Source organism: Schistocerca cancellata, chromosome 9, assembly GCF_023864275.1.
Source record: "Schistocerca cancellata isolate TAMUIC-IGC-003103 chromosome 9, iqSchCanc2.1, whole genome shotgun sequence".
In the NCBI taxonomy this organism is placed as follows: domain Eukaryota; kingdom Metazoa; phylum Arthropoda; class Insecta; order Orthoptera; family Acrididae; genus Schistocerca; species Schistocerca cancellata.
The window spans coordinates 479,752,291-479,771,551 of NC_064634.1; the positions used below are offsets into that span (position 1 = coordinate 479,752,291).

The following is a 19,261-nucleotide window of genomic DNA, read 5'->3' on the forward strand; positions in this document are numbered from 1 at the left end:
TACTTAGAAGTAGTGTGTGGGGGGGGGTCCATATTACTTATATTTTCTTTAAGAAATAAGTATTTGTTAGCAGTAAACAATGGTAAATCCAGAATGGAAGAAAAATATTACAAAAGGATTGGACTGTTAGTCTCCATATACAGGAGATGTTAAATTTCAGACAGGCAATTTGAGTTACAGCCACTGTGCTGCTTTCTATGTTGGCATGACAACCAGCAAGCTGTCAACCCACATGAACAGTCACTGACAAACTGTGGCTAAGTGACAGTTGTGCCACGCAGTTGCTGAAAATGCTGCACAACATAGTGTACTTCACTTCAGTGACTGATTCATGGCCTGTTGCATCTGGATCCTTCCTACCAACTACTGCATTTGTGAAATGCGCAGGTGGGAACTCTCACTGAAATATATCCTTCCCACACTCCTGCCCTACTACAGCCTCCTCCTCACCCTCGCTACCCATGGTTTGCTTCTCCCACCAAGTGCAGTGGCTGGCAGTCCAGATTTGGTGGCCAGAGACTGTGTGTGTGTGTGTGTGTGTGTGTGTGTGTGTGTGTGTGTGTGTGTGTGTGTGTGTGTGTGTGTGTGTTATGCTCGCGTCTTGCCTCAGCAGCTGGAGAGAGTGGTCATATGTGTACGAGTGGCATTGCATTTGTGTGAATGTATATCATCTAATCCAGGAGGAGGCCTTTTGACCAAAAGCTTACTTGTTTATCACTCTTTTTTGTTGTATCTGTCTGTGACTCAACATCTCCACTATGTGGCGAGTAGCAATCTTGCCTTTTCATAATTTTTTTGCAGAAAAAATGCTAGTTTTTTTTCCTCTACAGATTTGTTGGTGAAAACTCGTATAAAGTGCTTTGGACCTGACTATTATATTACTTTGTTGCAGACTCCATTACATCTTGCTGTTATACATAAGATGACGGAAGCTGTAGATATACTGATCAAATTTGGAGCAAAGCCACAATTCAGGGATAAAGCTGCCAACACTTCATTTCATTTGGCTGTACAGAGGGATGCACATTGTCCAGATATTCTGTGGCGCTTGCTGACAGCACCAGGTCTTCGGAAAACTGATCTAGAACTGTTCAATGATGATGGTAAGTATAGCATTGTAGTCGAGAGTATCATTTCCGTGGTGTTTCATTGTGCCATGTGTATAATCATTTGTGAACTCGCAAGGCACTGATGGTAATTTTCCATTTTGCAGGTTACGCTCCAATGCATCTGTGTGCTATGTATGATAAAGTGGAAGAACTTCGGGCGTTGATTTCCATTGGTGCCGACGTAAATTTAAAGGTACAATCTGTGAATATATGTGTGTAGTGCAAACTGTTTCTAAACTCTTTCCAGAAAATTCTTTTAAAGAGGAAATTGTTTCTCTAGGAAGTTCATCATAAGAATAAACCTGATGCAAACAAACACAAACGCGATGTGATTGGTCAGAAACTGTAGCGCACGTACATTGGTATTAAGCTCTTGGAAGTAGATCCTACATATGCATCTAATTACCATGTTACATTAAATGAAACTTTAAGCTATTCGAAATGTATTAAAAGCGATAAACTTTTTTCTTAAACACGCTTTAGCTTTAAACACGCTTTAGCTGTGTAATGCTTATTTAAAAATTGCGTACAGTCACAGTCTCCGTACTGTTGTGCTCCGATTCTCGGGCTGTTCATATGCAGTACAAAAAGGGCTGATGCTGCTTCCTGCTCCGTAGTGAAACACGGTTAAAAAGTGCCAAGAAATAGGCTGTTCTTAACGTTTTTCATAAATTTACAGAAAAAATGGGCTTTGAAAGTCTTCTGAGGGACTCTATTTGATACAGTTGAGATATTCCTGCAGATTGGATGGATATCAGAATCAGTAGCATAATAGACTGATAATCTTGTACAGTTCGTGAATCACTGCTTCAATTTGAAATACCTACATCTCTTAATTGTAAAATTCATCGTCATTTTTATGAATACTGCACATTTTCATGTTTCAAAGTACATATTGCACGTGAAATTTGCGTTTTCATTTCAAATATAAATTCTTACTTATCACGATATTTTATGAAAGTTTATTAACAAAGATTGCTTAAATTAAGAAATCGTAACAATTTAATTTTTTAGGACAAAAATAAAAACCAAATACTCTTTATTTGGGTTACATCCATTGTTTTACACCATAGATGTAGTCTTACACAAACCAGTGTGATAAGTGTCATAGAAACGAGAAAAACAATCTTTTTCTCAGCAGCAAGTACACTATACAAATGCTGCATTTTTGTGTTTGCCACTGTACCATTACAGCATGAACTCAACATAACTGATGTGGAGCCAAACTAAGGGATTTGTTGCGAGAAATAACAAGACTGTTAAGCTGCCACATGTACTGGAACCAATGAATGCATCTTTTTGAGATGAGATGTCGTTGCCGAACACTTGTGGGATATAGAACGGCACACCATAAAGGAAGAGGAGCAAATGCGGCACCTGGGTGGCTTCGCTTATTGTGTTGTTGATCGACTCGATACTAACGTAATAGACGACAGTTCCAGAACTGAAATGAATCATCGGATTCAAATAAGGAAGGAGCAGAGAGATTAACAGATGACTAACTGCAATTAATACCTTCAGTGGCTTCAGTATTCAACAATACAGTGAAATCCCTGCAGTACGCTTTTGCATCACACAGACCACTAAGAAAAATTACCCTGTGTCTAAGTTAGGAATTTTCGTCACTCTTGTTTGTAATTAGAATACTATGTTAGGTGAGAGAGACAACATTTTAAGCTTTCCGTGTGGTCCCCTAAGAAGCATGTGGTAGTGCTGGAGTTTTGCTGAACATTTCATTGTCTTTAAAACTTAAATGACATTTTAAGCGATACTGTTTCTCTGCTCATCTCTTTTTGTGTCTGAACTGCAGCTGCTTACATCATTGCAGGTTAGTGGGACCAGCTGGCTGGCCACTGCCATCAAAGTTAAATGCACGGGTAAAGGTGTTGTCCCACATTATCTCTGTGTGTGTGTGTGTGTGTGTGTGTGTGTGTGTGTGTGTGTGTGTGTAACACAGCAGATGACTTACCCTTGTGACTGTACTGGACACAGCTTGGCATCTGCTCCATGAGAAATGAAATCCAATGCGATTCAAGTGTATGTGGAAGAATACATGTTGTAATGTTTATTCTTATGATGAACATTGTATAGAACAGGAAGGGGTCATTTGACCCCTAATGAGATTTGCATTAAAAATCCACAATATGGCAACACGGTTAGTGTCCATTCATATGTATGTTTTATACACATTTCAGTCAAAGCTTTACCTCTAGTTTCTAACACTTTAAATTGGATACAAATTTTGTTGCATGTGGATCCAGAAAAGTGACCTATCTCTTCAATTCCTAACATTTCCTCATCTTTCATTTATTCATTTCTAAATGTTAAAATCAAAATGCAGGCAAATTATTGGTACTTTCCAAACAAGTTTTCTGCAGACGGCTTTTTCGTGTTTATGCACATTGTTCACTTGGTTTCGTTTGCACACATCAGTATGAGACTACTTCCACTTTTTTTATTTGACCAAGCCTGCAACCACTTCTTTATTCCATTATTTTTCTCGCTTTTGTCCAATTCTTTGTTTTTTTTACTATTTATGAGAGAGAGAGAGAGAGAGAGAGAGGCACAAAGAGAAGAAGCGGCAAAGAATGAAGTGGATCAGTGGAATCCAATCTGGAAAGTCTTCGGGAGATGGAGCAGGCCAGAAGTAATTGTTGTGTTCTAGTTCACAGGGTCACTAAGAATCAGAATCAACTAGACAGACAGACAGATAAATTGTTTGGGAGGGGGGCAAATGTTTTCGCCTTTCGTATTACTATATTATAACCAGAAACAAATGCAATTGGGACAAACAATTTGGTTACGCTAAGATCACTGCCAAAGTGTTAGAGAAATTGTTAACTTGGAGGGCAGTATACAGGGTGTTACAAAGAGGTGCGGCCAAACTTTCAGGAAGCATTCCTCACACGCAAAGAAAGAAAATATGTTATGCGGACATGTGTCCGGAAACACTTAATTTTCCATGTTAGAGCTCATTTTATTACTTCTCTTCAAATCACATTAATCATGGAATGGAAACACACAGCAACAGAACATACCAGCGTGACTTCAAACACATTGTTACAGGAAATGTTCAAAATGTCCTCAGTTAGCGAGGATACATGCATCCATCCTCCGTCGCATGGAATCCCTGATGCGCTGATGCAGCCCTGGAGAATGGCGTATTGTATCACAGCCGTCCACAATACGAGCATGAAGAGTCTCTACATTTGGTACCGGGGTTGCGTAGACAAGAGCTTTCAAATGCCCCCATAAATGAAAGTCAAGAGGGTTGAGGTCAGGAGAGCGTGGAGGCCATGGAATTGGTCCACCTCTACCAATCCATGTCATCGAATCTGTTGTTGAGAAGCGTACAAACACTTTGACAGAAATGTGCAGGAGCTCCATTGTGCATGAACCACATGTGGTGTTGTACTTGTAAAGGCACATGTTCTAGCAACACAGGTAGAGTGTCCCATATGAAATCATGATAACGTGCTCCATTGAGCGTAGGTGGAAGAACATGGGGCCCAAACTAGGCATCACCAACAATGCCTGCCCAAACGTTCACAGAAGATCTGTGTTGATAACGTGATTGCACAATTGTGTGCGGATTCTCGTCAGCCCACACATGTTGGTTGTGAAAATTTACAATTTGATCATCAGAATCGAGAAAGTACAGTACATACTGACGACACTAAAATGAGCTCTAACATGTAAATTAAGCGTTTCCGGACACATGTCCACATAACATCTTTTCTTTATTTGTGTGTGAGGATTGTTTCCTGAAAGTTTGGCTGTACCTTTTTGTAACACCCTGTTTAGTGGTCTCAGTTTCTATTGAAATATGCTAGAAAGCACATCATAATATAAGGGGCATTCAAAAAGAAAAGAGCTAGAGGCAAAATTACAGAAACCAGTACCTTTATGTTAGAAGTATTAACCCTGGCTGTTGCTTGTCCCACTGTTGTTGAGATGCTTGTCCCACTGTGACATGAGGTGGTGAATGGCTGTCTCATAAAATTGCTGGGGCTGCAATGTTAACCAGTTCCACATGTACAGCTATATGTTGTTGTCCAAGGTGAATCGTTTTCCCCTATGCTGACGTTCCGACCATGATGGCTCCCTTCTGATTCACTTCTGCAGCACGGGACAACAGTGAATGCGCAGTGTTACTTGCAAACCTTGACCACCCTTCGCCAAGCGGTCAAATCAAAACGACCAGGTAGTTTCACCCAGGGGGTCATTTTGGTCCACAGCAATGCGAAGCCTCATACGCCCAACACAGTCGCTGCACTCCTGCAGAAATTCAAATGAGAGGTTCTTGCCCACCCTCCATACATTCCGGAACTCTCTCCCTGTGACTAAACCATTTTTGGTTCCCTTAAAAAGGCTCTGAGGGGGTAAACGATTCACCTCGTGCGGAGCTGATAAACATCGCAGCCCCAGGAATTTTTTGTGACAGCCATTCACCACCTTGTGTCACAGTGGGATAAGTATCTCAACAGCTAACATCCAGATACTGGTTTCTGTAATTATACATCTGGCTTGTTTCTTTTTGAACGCCCCTTATAATATATACTAGCCTTGCTGAACATGTTTGAGCATACGATGAAATTGATCATGTAGTTACACCACACATTTACACGAGGAACATTTCCATCTCACTTTGGGGCAGAGGTGCCCATGTTCAACAATTGCATGTGCTTGCCACACCCGTAACAGAAAAGTCTCTAAACAAAAGACGGGTTTGCAATGGTAAGCAGTTTTGCTGAATTGCAAGCTATCTGCATTAACCATCTGAAACAAAAGTTCTTCTCATCTGTAAGCCAAATAAGCAGTAAAATTATTTACCAAGAGAAATACGTAGATAACACTCTCCTACTGCTTGAAAGATCTGAGCAAATTACATGACATCATTAAATTCACTGTCACATGAAATAAACAGTAGCATTTACTTGCTGGATGTTAAAATATGTAACATCAATTACAAACATCACCTTGGTATATTTCGTAAGCTAACAACTACAGATATTACCATTGGTAACACATTCTGCCACCCAAACCAGCATAAGAGGCCTAAGTTTAGATCAGTGTGTCACCATATGCATCAAATACCTCTGAGCTCCAACGAACAGCAAAAGGAAACAAGCGTAATTAAATCAGTTGCTTATAATAAGGGATATGATGCTTTAGTAGTAGATATTTTCTCCCAGAAAATAAAGAATTGCTGACAATAAATCTCTCCAAGAAACATCTACAGCTACTGTGAAGGACATGAAATCAACAAAGGATTCAGTTGTACCATGTTTAGGCCTACTTTTGTATAAAATTCACTACCTGATCAAAAAGAAGAATGTTAAATTCAGCTTTTCCGCCAATAATAAACTTTAACAGTAAGTTGTCACACACTTCCACATATTAGTAACCCCCCAAAAAAGATCAGAAATCTATAAATTGAACTGTAGTAATAGTTCCAAATTCTACATCGACCAAATGGGCAGAAAGTTTGAAACAAAGTTTAAAGAACATCTGTATGTCCTAAAACTGAGCAAATCAGCCTTTGCCATCTATCTCACAGAAAATAATCTTACAGTAGACAATATACAATATAACCTCCAAATCTTACACCTTACAGATAAAGGTGGTGCAATGAATCTTCTAAAGGAGATTGAGATTAATATATGTAAGAACACTTTCTCTGTCTCATTCTGAATGAACAGTCAGTCATCCAACACCTCATTCCTAAATAATTTCCGAGAGGGCTTCTCATCGTCTAAACCAACATTTTATTCCCATACTTAGATAGCCATAGTACTTTAAAAGTTATACCTGTACTGTTAAATATATACTGAAATAACTGTAGGCTGATGTATTAAAACGTTAGTGTTAAGCATAAATTCATGTTCTTCAAGCAATTTAACAGCACTTGCATAGTTCACATCCCCAAATGTGATAATTAAAAAAAAGAGCACAGGATGATCCCATCACACAGATGCATCCAGCATATTAGTTTTCACAACACTCCACGTTTTAATAACTTTTAAAACCTTTTCATAAATGCTTTGATAGAGGTCACAAGAAATAAATCTGTTGTAAACTTTATCAAATAGTGAACAAAATACTTTGTCTATCCTGGTGCAGAAAACCAATATGGATAGAAAACGAGGCCCCAGAAAGAAAAGAAAATGAAACATGCAACAACTATCTGAAAACGGATTTGTAAAAAATCTGAAGCAGTGTCATGGTCTGATCCAAATAAACCTTTTTAAACCATACTTTTGGTTGATTGCTGTTTCAATTATAAACCATTTTAGAATTTTCAAAGCATTTTCCATTTCTTGTTTATAGGTTGTACAGTGCTTGTCATGTCAACCATCGTATCAGTAGCGATTGTATGAATTACCTGTGTTAAACTACTTGGTCTTCAGAAAAGAAAGTATGGTGATGTAATCCTTTCATGTAATGTTATTTTTTTCTGTGGCACTATCAAGAAAGCTTTAGCAATAATACCTTGAAATCCTTGTGACAACCCCTTGTTTATTCTTTGCCTGCACTCTGGTACATGATGTTATTAATATCTGTGAATGATGATGATACTTGGGTGTCTAATAAAGAGCTAAGTCATGAACAGTGAAAATATTACAGTTCATTTGCATATGGTCACCAAGTTTGACACTCTTATCTTAGCTTCCTTTCTGAATGAATAGAATTTCTCTCTTGGACTAAAAACATAACATTTGCTGAGACAGGAGGGAATGCTACAAGACTATCACCCACAGAGGACACATATTGAATAAGCTCCTCTCACAGCTTAAATGTATTCCTTTTACCAGTGGGAACAAGTGCTCTCTCTCTCAAATATCGGAGGAAAATGTATTTGCTTCGCCCTGACATTACCTTGTTAGGCTAAATTTTACTTTAGGAGTTTGCCTACAGAACATTGGAAAATATGAAGTGCAGTTCTTGTAAAACAATTATGTGCTGTGTTAATGGGGATACTTATAAATGTTGAATGCCTCTAAAGTATTATTCTGTATATATCATAGACAAAACCTCTGCTTTCTTGTTACAGGATACAAAAAGTGGTCGCACTCCACTGTTCCATGCTGTGGAGACAAATTCTGCTACATGTTGTCGTGTCTTGCTGCATAGTGGTGCCAACTCCACAGAACAGAATTATGCTGGGCACACGCCTATCATCGCAGCTTCAGAATTCGCAAATCCAAATGTTGAGGCTGCAATGATAAATCATAAAGAAGTACACGAGGACATTATTGCACAACTCGAACGTGGAAGACACCGTAACAGTGTAATGGAAAATTGACTTTCTTCAGGTGTGCTGAGAGAGAATTGAACAAAGCATCCGTTTAGAGGGATGTAGTAAGTTTTATTGTGATCCTAATTTTAACTTTGGACTGGAACATTGGACACATAGTGTGTGACTGTGTGATTATGGGAAATACTTTTCTCATATAACTTCAGCCAGTGTGATATTTATTGAAAGAAGTAGTAGCTCACGACATGTCAGCTTCATGAAGTTACTGCACCACTGTGGTCCTGTTAATATTGTCATATGTTTTTTAATTTTTGGTCATAACTGAAAGTTAAATGTCTAGCACTTCTGCTTATGCAGATTGACTTGTTACAATGTGTGTTACTGCTTCTCCTATGCAGTTAATTATTAACAAAGTAGCTGTAAACATTGCCGTGGTTACAAATAAATAGGGCCAAGGAGCTTCTTGAAATGTGTGTTCTGGATGTTGTTGTAAAGAAACACAATTGTAAACATTGCGGTGGTTACAAATATAGAGCCAAAGAGCTTCTTGAAGTGTGCATTCTGGATGTTGTTGTAAAGAAACACAATATCATTGGAATTGTTCCTGTAGATGATGATTGAATGTTCTGAAATTGTTAAATATGAGTGAAAAATATGAAGGCAGTAGTTGAAGCTCAAGTGGAAACATCAGTTGAATATGCTCTCACCATTTAAATAACCTTGTAGAGTTTTATCTACAAAAGGTTTATCCACAAATAACATGTGTTCTGTCAGTCACCCTAACGTGATAGAGATTGATGTACTGTAAAGAGTCGAATGAGAAATTTCGCTAAGAACTTTGTGTTTTGCAATATTCTTTTATTTTTTATTTTTACTCTGGCAGTTATTATAGAAGTAAAGTTGTGGAATTGCATAGCAACATGTTATTTTTATGTAGTACATTAACTTTTGTCCAATTAGTTACTATTATTTGAAGTGTGATTCATCTTGTGGGTGTACATTGACATTCTAGATTTGTGTGAATGTGAACATGAACGGGGTGTAAGAACTTGTAGTCACCAAACTGAACATTTATTTTCGTACGTTAAAGCACAAATATTTTTTGCGAATCCTCTATAAAGTACTGATCTATGTATTTATTTATTGAAACAAAGAGTACCTAATTTGTGTAGAATGTTTTAATTTCCACAGAACGTAATTATAGTGTGCCTGTGAATCCACAGATACTTGAGTATTATGTTCTGTTTTTACAAGATTTACTTCTGTGAGAGGCAATACCTCATCATTTGAGAGCATTATTTTGATGTGATGATGAAAGTGACTAATTTCTTAATTCTGACATCCACAAAACTCAGTGCTTGGATCATATGAAAACATTAAATGAAACATGCATGGCAATGTGAATTGAAGCTGATAAACTAAACAACAAAACTTGAGAGTAAATTAATGTAGCCTAACAATTTTAAGAAGCACTAAAAATTGCATGAAAGCATATTTTTTATATTTGGTAAAAGGTTTTTCTACAGAAACATTACTTTCTTTGTATGTCTAAAAAACACTAATTATGTCAAGGAAAAAAGAGTGAGTCGGTCCTTTTTCTTTGTTTGGAAAAAAAAGCAAAGCTTTTAGTGCTTCATCACTAAGTTGTCGCATTGGTTGTTCTTAATCAGGTTGTGTGTACTGGAACAGAAGAGGGTGCAGTGTAATATGTACTACTACTATTCGTCTATAAATAAGCATAACTTGGATGTGTGCTAAGATGAATGTGGCTTATGGGACTGCTATTTCTGTAAAAGATTGCATTCTATTGCATTTAAAGAGAATACTGTCACATCCTATGCCTATGAATGCTAAAGTGTCTTTTTCATTATAATTAAGAATGGCTTTCTGGAAGTATTCTCAATTGTAAAGTGTTTTTTCCCTTTGCGGAAATGGTGTGTCCTTTAAGTAACATGCTAAATATCATGATTCAGGCTGTGGAAACTTGTCTTCAACGTCATCACAGATATGGAATAGCTTTAGGAAGTCCTACAATACTGCATCTTCTCCAAGCTTCATTGAATAATGTAAAGTGAAATGTAGTTTCTTGTACCCAGGCATTGTATGTTTTCAAAACTGAACATGTATGAAATTTGTTTGAAAAAAATACTTGATTAGTGAAGTGATTCATTTATGGCTAGAGTTTTGTGGTGTCAACTTACATGGAAAGCCAGGATCTACACTGGGTAGTTAAATTTTTTTTGCTTACCGGGTTCCTGGCTGGCTAATTTCGATCAAATTAATATTATTGTATTCCATAATTGTTTTTTCTCATCCTGTTCCAGCCACACATTTAGGTAATTGTATAATTTATTTAATGACAGTGCACCACCTAAGATGGTTAGTAGTTTATATAATTATTGTTAAAGTATATTTTAAGAATGTGTGTGCATACCAGCACTTGAAAAGCGAGCTTATCTTTAATGAACTATTTATGTTATCGATTGGTAGAAGAAGGGGTAAAACAAGCTATAGATCCCTCTTTTACACATTACCACCTCTGTAGTTGTTGAGCATATAAAAACAAAATGCATCCTTCAATAAAATGTTTCATTTCAACCTCCCTTCATTGTGATTTATCAAAATAATTTGTAAATTAAATTAATATTTACCACTCTGTGTACAAAATAATTTTTTGTAATTAATGTGACAGGTAGTGAGTGGATCGACACCACAGATCAGTGCGCCCTGCCCATGTTAACACCATTTTGTCATGAGGCTTGACATCTATACATCTATCTTTAGGAACCCCCATACTGTCTGCTTTGCTTGTAAGCTTCCCCTGCTGGGTTTATTAAACTAAAAAGAAATTGTGCAGAAAGAATTCCTCTATCAGCCTGCAGAAGAGCTCCGGCAAATGTATGACTGAATAAAAATCTGGCTCATTTCATATGTGTATAAGGTAGATCATACATTTTACCGTATGACCAGCTTTGCTGCTGCAATTTATAAGCTGCCCTTGTTTGAGTATACCACACATGCATTCCCTTGAAAAATATTAATACCTGTTAATGCAATTAAGATTCCTAGCATATGTGTTGAATTTGTCCACCCTGTTGGTACTAGTTTTAAATTGCTCCACAGTGGTGACAATTATGTTAGACATTCTTCGTTTTTTCCTTATGCTTACAAGGAATATCACGGAATTCGAAACATGTCGGGGAAATATCACGGAATTCTGGAAAAAAAAAAAATCTGGAAAAATCTTGTCTTTCTCTCAGTAGATGAAATGGTTTGTTTACTGAGATGCTGTGCATTGTAACTGGTTGGGTGCAGCTGAGCATGGGTGCTGCTTCCCTACTCCCTCTTCCTACTGCTTCTCACCTTCCTACCTCTCCCCTCAGCTTGCCGTTAGTGCTGCCACCACTTGTCGCCACTAGTGTAGCAACTACAGTTGAGGGGCAGGGAGGCATGAGGAGAGTTTGTTTGGATCTGATTCTTAGATACTGTAAGTGCAGCGAGCAGAGACAGCGGTCATGTGTGCACGATTCGTCTCTGAGTGAATGTGTGTGCGCTGTTGTTATCTGACAAAGGCTATGGCTGAAAATTTAGTTGTGAGAGTGTGACTGTCTTTCCTACATGCCTGTATGTGGCTGAGTGATCGCCTTTATGGTTATTGATTTTTAGAGTATTTACACAAGTTATCTGTTGCATGGTTTCATCATTGTGGTCCCATTTCATCAATATGCTGTCGGTGACTCACTGGACACAGTAGTGGATTTCTGCTACAGGCCAAAGCTGCAGGCCATTTCTGCGGGTATCTCAAATGGATTGGGTCTACCTTTTCGTTTCCCACTAATGTGCACGTCCTGCTGATCAGATCTAATCTAACCGATCTGCACAGGCTGGGTCTGTTTGAGTGTGGCGTAAAGTAGTGAATTTTCGTGATTCATGCACGGACCCAGGAAGCAGCACTCGTCGGCAGGTCAGAAGCAAAGGGTGACGAATTTCAGAAATTGTGACTGTCTCACGGCAAGTATGTTGCAAGGTGCGGCATTTTATAGACTTATTTATTCTAGTACATATTGGCTCCTAGAAAGTGCTTTATATATTAGAACAGATGGACGTTAAGAAGAAGAAGAAAATTGTGGCAGTTGCTGGCGATTTGTACACTATATACTCAAATATTTCTTGAAAGAAAAATAATACCTGTAAAGAAATTGTGACACTGCTTAGAAACAGCAAGACTGGGCAGGCATTTAGAAGTGCATGTCTGAGAAAGTCCAACTAGGCAGCTGCACCCTACCTGGCATAATTGTTCGGGTCGAGCTTAGGGAGAGGGAGGTAACAGACCAGATGATTGGTTGCCATTGTGAGGCCTGTCAACAAAAACTGGTGAGGCTGGGAAATACAGGCCAGCCAAGTCTTGATTTTTGTTGTACTGGCAGTGGGCCATGATCTAAGACACGATTCTGTGCCTACCATTTTGCCTCCTAATGCACACTGACCCTAAGATTTAAAAATACTGGCTATAAAAACCTACATAGGCCAGACTGTCCCATATTACTGGTCAGCAAAATGTTGGGAAGGCTAGTAATTAAGTACATCTACACAGTACGCATAACACAATGGCTTAAGTAAGCTCTGGACAAATTTAGGGAACAGCATTACTGGGAATCACAAATTGAAGGATTCACTCAAGATGATGTAAAATCATTAGATTGCACAAGGTTTGGGGGGCGGCAACCAGAGTACTCGTCACAAATTACAAACTGCTGTAGTAGTAGAAGACAGAGTAGGACCTTGGGTAAGATTGTTTCTGCAGGAGAGAACAGAGCATAATTGTTGCAAAGGAAGTCTCAGAAAATGTGGCAGAACTGTTACGGGATTGAGTGACTTCGTTGGCATTACCTTGCAACAACATAGAACTGGGTGAATACAAACGGCAGGAGCATTAAGGTAAGCAAGAGCCAGTTGGTTACTTTCCGTTCAAGAAAATCCAGGACAACATTTGGATCCAAGTTAGGTTAGGAGATACTCTTATGACACCTAATTTCAAGTAAATCAATGAAAAATACAGGATGGAATGTAGCAATTTGTTGCTTATTTTAAGTGTGTAGGAGTGAAACTTCATACCAAATTTCATTAGGGTTTCCATGTGAGAGGGGCAGTTTGTAAGACAAATGAGGTCCTCTTTCCGTTAATGATCAAGCTAGATGGGCCAGTGGGTAGCACACTGGACTCTCATTCGGAAGCCCGACGGCTCAAACCCATATCTGGACTTCCAAATTTAGGTTTTCCGTGATTTCCCTAAATATCTCCAGGCAAATGCCGGGATAGTTCAATTGAAAGGGCACAGCTGATTTCATTCTCCATTCCAGACTCAATCCGAGCATGTGCTCTGTCTCTAATGACCTCAATGTCGACGGCACATTAGACCTGATCTTCCTTCCAGTAATGTGAATTTTAGGGGCTGTTGAAGGAGATGCAAGAGAATTGCTTCTTGACACGTCCTCATCTAAGCATAGTTTTTATTTATTCATTCATCCAGGGACCATCTAACTATGATACAGGATACATTATAAAACAATGAAAAAAAATCTCTGCTATAAATGTTCACAGAATACATATGCATATTTGGTGAATGACAGACCATCCACAATTGTGGCCGATTGCATCATTTACCCACTATCATTAACTGCTGTGCATTTACGAGATCCAGCAGGGACAAAACAACACGTTTCAGGAGGATAGGACAGGTACTCGGCCATGACGTTGCTGAAGGAACCATCCTGGAATTTGCCTGAATGTAAGAAAACCACGGAAAACTTGAATCAAGATGTCAGGACAGAGTACACTCCATTGGAAGCATGAAGTCACTGTTATCAGCAGAAATGCATTATTCCTTTTTTCCCCCATTGTACAATGTTATTTTGATCATACACAATTTGAGTGAGAACTCATGCACCATAGGCATCCAAGGTGACTCCAGCAAAAATAAGAAGGGGGAAAAAAAAATCCTCTGTTCAGTCCATTTGGAAAACTGAGTCAGCATCCCTACTAATGAGAGAGATGTCGAGTGCAGGATAGTGACAAAACATTTCTATCATGCACCATGCATCTTGGCACATTTGCTTGTAAAAACATTTTTAGTTAGTTTCACGTTCCACAGATCATTTTGCATAGTAATTACTCCCCACCACCTAATGCACTTTGCAGTAATAGAAATTCTTCTACGGAACAAGAGTTGTTAAGGAGAAACTTTCGGTTTGTTTTCAAATTTTACTTTGCTGTCTGACATTTTATATCCCTTGGTAAGTAATCAAAAATTTTAGCTGCAGCACTGTGCAGCCCTTTTTGTACTAAAGACAAACTTAATATGGAGTAACAAATGTAATTTTTTCCTTCTGGTACTGTAATTGTGTACATTCCTGTTACTTTTGAACTGCAGTGCTACAATAAACTTCACGAGGGAAAAATACACTGTGAAACAGTAGTCAGAACACCCAAATTCTCGAACAGATGTCTATAAGATCGTTAGTGAGCATCTTGTATTATTCTTACAGCACATCTTTGAGCTATGAAGACTTTCTCCCTTAAAGATGTGTTACCCCAAATCATTTTTCCATATGACATTGTTGAATTAAAATATGCAATATATTTCAGCTTATTGATTTCTCCCTTCCACAAGATTTGCAATGATTCTAGGAGCAAATGTGGCAGAACTGAGTTGTTTTAAGAGTTCCAGTTCAAGTTTATAAATTCTCATCAGTATGGGTAGCTTAGAATTTTGAAGGTACCACATTATTTTCTCACTATGTGTTACACTTATCATTGGTGTAGTACTGATAGATGTTTGGAATGAATATGTTGTCTTTCTAAAATTGAGAGGCCATTTGCAGGAAACCAGCACTGTTTACTGGTCATTCCTTCTGTTTCTGTGTGTATGCTTGGATTGATTACAATAAGTATCGTCTGCAAAAAGAACTAATTCTGCTTGTCATATTAGTTGATCAAAGTATTATTGCACCTGGAAGTTTTTGTGAGATTTCATGAGGACATGCAGAAGCCCTTGATAGTATATGCACATTTGTCTTGAAATCATTCACAATGTGATGCATTTTCCTTACACACTATAGTATTTGTTTAGGGTAACACCATTGCCTGTTTTCAATAATGCCCACCAGAGGCCAAGTGCAATAATATCATGTCGGAGAAACATATTAGATGAAAGATCATTTCCAGGTATGAGGAACAATAGTGGACCTAAAATTGACCCTTGGGGAACTCTACACATGATTTCTTCCCAGTCAGAATAACGTGGCTGGACTAAATTGGTTGGATTACTAAGTACACCTTTCTACATTCTTTTGGTTAGATGACATTATCCATTGACTGGCTATACCATCAATCCCATAAAACCTCAATTTATCTAGGAGAACACTGTGATTCACACACTGAAACACCGTAGATCGTAGAAAATGCCCGTTGGTACTATTTTTTATATTTAACGCACGCAAAATTTGGTAAGTGAACATGGAGCTGGAACATTGTGATCATATACTGTAATGTGACAGTATTGTAGTTGGCCATTTTCATTAACTCCTACTCTGCCCTCTAGGTGATCTTCGTGCAGTATGCATTACTTATGAAGTATATTTTGGCTGCTCTTTTATAGAGATGTATTTTAGCAATTTTTTTGTCTCTTTGTACACTTCGTTATATAAATTTATTACCTGACAGAAGAAAATGCTGGTTTGAGTTTGGTTTTCAATGCAGTTCTTATAGGACTTGTAGCCATTTTACAAAGATTAGCCACAGGTTTTTTTCTGGGAAAATTTGAGGAATGCAGCCATTATTTTCATGATGGAGGAGCTAAAATGGAATTCTTTGGAAAACTGGAGAAAAAAAAGAGATAACATGTATAGAACCGTCGCTTGTTGCAATGCATGGGCTGGTGTACGTTGATTATGGAGGAGAGGCCAGATGCTAGAACATTTGCACAAAATAAATGTGGTACATCGAAACAAATATGTGGTCATATAGCCTTTAACTTGATTTTTTTTACATTTAAACACTAAAAACTTATATAGGCAAAAATTAAAAAAAGCATTGAAGCTTCATTACAATTAAATGTGTCAATAACAATAATAATAAATGAGGATGGCAACAATGGTAGTTACTCAAAGGCATCGTGACAGCGATGGTGGTGTCTTATTTTCATCAATTATTATTCGGCCAATTTCGATCACATAGTAATTATCAAGAGAGTAAATGTATTCCGATGTTAGTCAGTAAAAAAAGAGCTGAATGGAGGCATGTAGGCTTACATAGTATCACAAATGTGAGAATACGATAGGCGTGCATGCAGCCTTAAACACAAGCAAAATCAACTGTTTGTGGTTTTATTGCTTCTTCCGCTCACACTCATTGTCATACCGTATATATTTTAAAGGACGTATCATCTGCCATGCACTTCACGTTTGTTTGCACAGAATGGATGAAGATGTAGAAAGGAATGTGCAGGTATTTTCAAGTTAGTGACCACCAATTGTTTTAACGACACCCATACGACCCATATTTACTTACGCTCAACAGAGATCCTGTTTATCTAGTTTTCCAGTGATCATTGCAATTTTCAAACTAAATATAAACTCTGATTCTCATAAGTTCACTGGTATCAAAAACAGTAGTTAATGGTCTATTAATTAAAGAGTGGGCTAAAAAGAGGGGGTTTCAAGCTGTTCTTCGCTCACTTTGATTGAACTCACTTGCTACTGTACGAAAAGTAATTTTTCACCATGTTCCACAACTTGGAATAAACTGGCCATTGTCACAAATCTGAAAGATTCCTGAACTCCATAGATGTTTGTTTTTCTTCTGAGAAAAAACCTAATAAAAATAGCGTGGGAACTATTCTCGCCAATGACATGTGTAATAAAATATGTAGGTCTCATTTCTGAAATACACATTACTCCCGTCTGTGTGTTTACATCAGAGGACTATATCAAAGATGATGTAAGGGTGGGTGAGGTCGTACGCTGCTTAAAAAAATAATAGTAGAGACGCCGGGTTTGCGATTATGTGCAGCATAGGAAAGTGACAGTTGGAACGATGGGGACAGTTTACGCAAAGGTAAAGGTTGTGTCTATTTTTCTATATTTTTGTGTATTTTTACGTGAATGAGCTTCGTACTGTGTATTATGTGGTTATGGGTACATTTAGGCTTCATATAAAACAACTGATTCATTTGATAGGCATGTACTAGTTACCTCCCATGTACTTATTTGTGTTTTAGGAACAGTTTATTGAAAAGAACGAATCGTTCGGGAGTGGTAAACCGAGACATCTAAATTTAGGAACCAACGACCAAGTATGCTGAAGTCAACATATGAATGGAAGCTGTTTTTCAACGTTTGTATATGTGAAGAATACTATTTCAATGCCATTTTCGTTTACAGGAAGCCGAAGAATGCACAAGCGGTAAGAAGACAATAAAGTTGGAAGGCATACAGGTATGCGAATTACTTCGTAAAGCAGTTGTAAATCGCTATACAGTAAATGATTACCATTATTAAAACGTGTGTACAGGCTGATGGTAATAAGGACTTGGGGCACTTGCGGAATTTAGACTACGTTAATTATTGGAGAGATGCAATTGTGATCGCTAGAGGGCAGGATTATTTTGAAGCTGGGCACAATCATCATGGGATGAGGGAGCGCAGTATTTTGTTTTTACTGTCTCACATGGTACATACGGCAAGAGAGTGAACCAAAAGGTGTCTGATGCCAAACTATTTGTAAATTTCTTAACACGGAATTATAGTTGCCTGCTTTGTGGGAATGAAATGGAAGAGAGAGCGTCTAATATGAGTAGGAAGCATGTTCCCCATGTGCTCCATACATTGGCAGTGTATGTTTGTGAATGTAGAACAGTACACAGCTGCTGCTGATGATGCCTCAGCCCTGTGTAACATCCATCACATGGTGATACTGGTATTGAAACTGCTGCGGGCACTACAGAAGATCCTCCAGCCAGTTTCCCCATTCCGAAGCTGTTGATACATATAGTTGATGTGTGATCTGTCAACTGATGATGCCTCAGCCCTGTGTGACATCCATCGCATTGGTATTGAAACTGCTGTGAGAACTACAGAAGATCCTCCAGCCAGTTTCCCCATTCCGAAGCTGTTGATACATATAGTTGATGTGTGATCTGTCAACTTCAGAGTGTAAATTGACAGGAGCTTCATCCAGTAATATAATGTGGGTACACTTCTATGCAGTTGGTAACTGTTTGCTCCACTACCCTCATCAAGACGTTTAAATGAGCACTGATAATTGCTAATACTTTGGCTGCGCAACACTGTTTTTCCAATTCGGGTGTAGATGTAGAGTTGTGCATATGATACAGCAGTTAAGGGAAGTTTGTCATTTAAATAGATGGCCCAGAGCAGAGTGGGCACTTAAGGTTAGAAATATTGGTTAATTATATGTTCATGGCCATTAAATGCTTCCTAGCCAATTCTTTGCGATTAGACTTCGAAAAAGCACATAATGTGCAATTCATAATTTGTAAGGCCGTGCCTGCTTAAAACATGATGAGCAGATAGAAGAAGTTGACTGTGTGAAGTTCTTGGGAGTACAGCCTGGTAATGGATACAATGGGGTGAAGCTTACCACAGAACTGCTGAAGTGTGTGAATAAATTTTTGTTTTGAATGCAGATGTCAGACGGGTGGAAAAAAGAGAAAAAAAAATACTATGCTTCCAAAATGGAAATTTTATTGGGGTAACTTGTCAAGCCAAGCTAAAGTTCTTAGAGTGCAAAAACATGTAATAAATATTATTTGTGATGTAAAGAACGTTCTACAGAAGCTGTTTCATGGAACTGGGGGACTAGCTACTGCTTCCTA

General features: G+C 38.2%; 2 protein-coding genes across 2 annotated transcripts in view; both read left to right on the forward strand.

Annotated features, from left to right (window-relative positions):
* Window positions 1–10,515, forward strand: part of LOC126101509 (B-cell lymphoma 3 protein-like) — a 340,980-nt gene extending 330,465 nt beyond the window's left edge. The window contains exons 5-7 of the mRNA XM_049912153.1: window positions 893–1,103; window positions 1,214–1,302; window positions 8,164–10,515. Of these exons, the coding sequence (XP_049768110.1) occupies window positions 893–1,103; window positions 1,214–1,302; window positions 8,164–8,415 (552 nt within the window). The 3' untranslated portion in view covers window positions 8,416–10,515. The remainder of the gene's footprint in view (window positions 1–892; window positions 1,104–1,213; window positions 1,303–8,163) is intronic.
* A 6,813-nt stretch (window positions 10,516–17,328) lies between these two features.
* The window catches only part of LOC126100601 (sorting and assembly machinery component 50 homolog B), a 108,669-nt gene continuing 106,736 nt past the window's right edge, over window positions 17,329–19,261 (forward strand). The window contains exons 1-3 of the mRNA XM_049911229.1: window positions 17,329–17,481; window positions 17,645–17,719; window positions 17,808–17,861. Of these exons, the coding sequence (XP_049767186.1) occupies window positions 17,461–17,481; window positions 17,645–17,719; window positions 17,808–17,861 (150 nt within the window). The 5' untranslated portion in view covers window positions 17,329–17,460. The remainder of the gene's footprint in view (window positions 17,482–17,644; window positions 17,720–17,807; window positions 17,862–19,261) is intronic.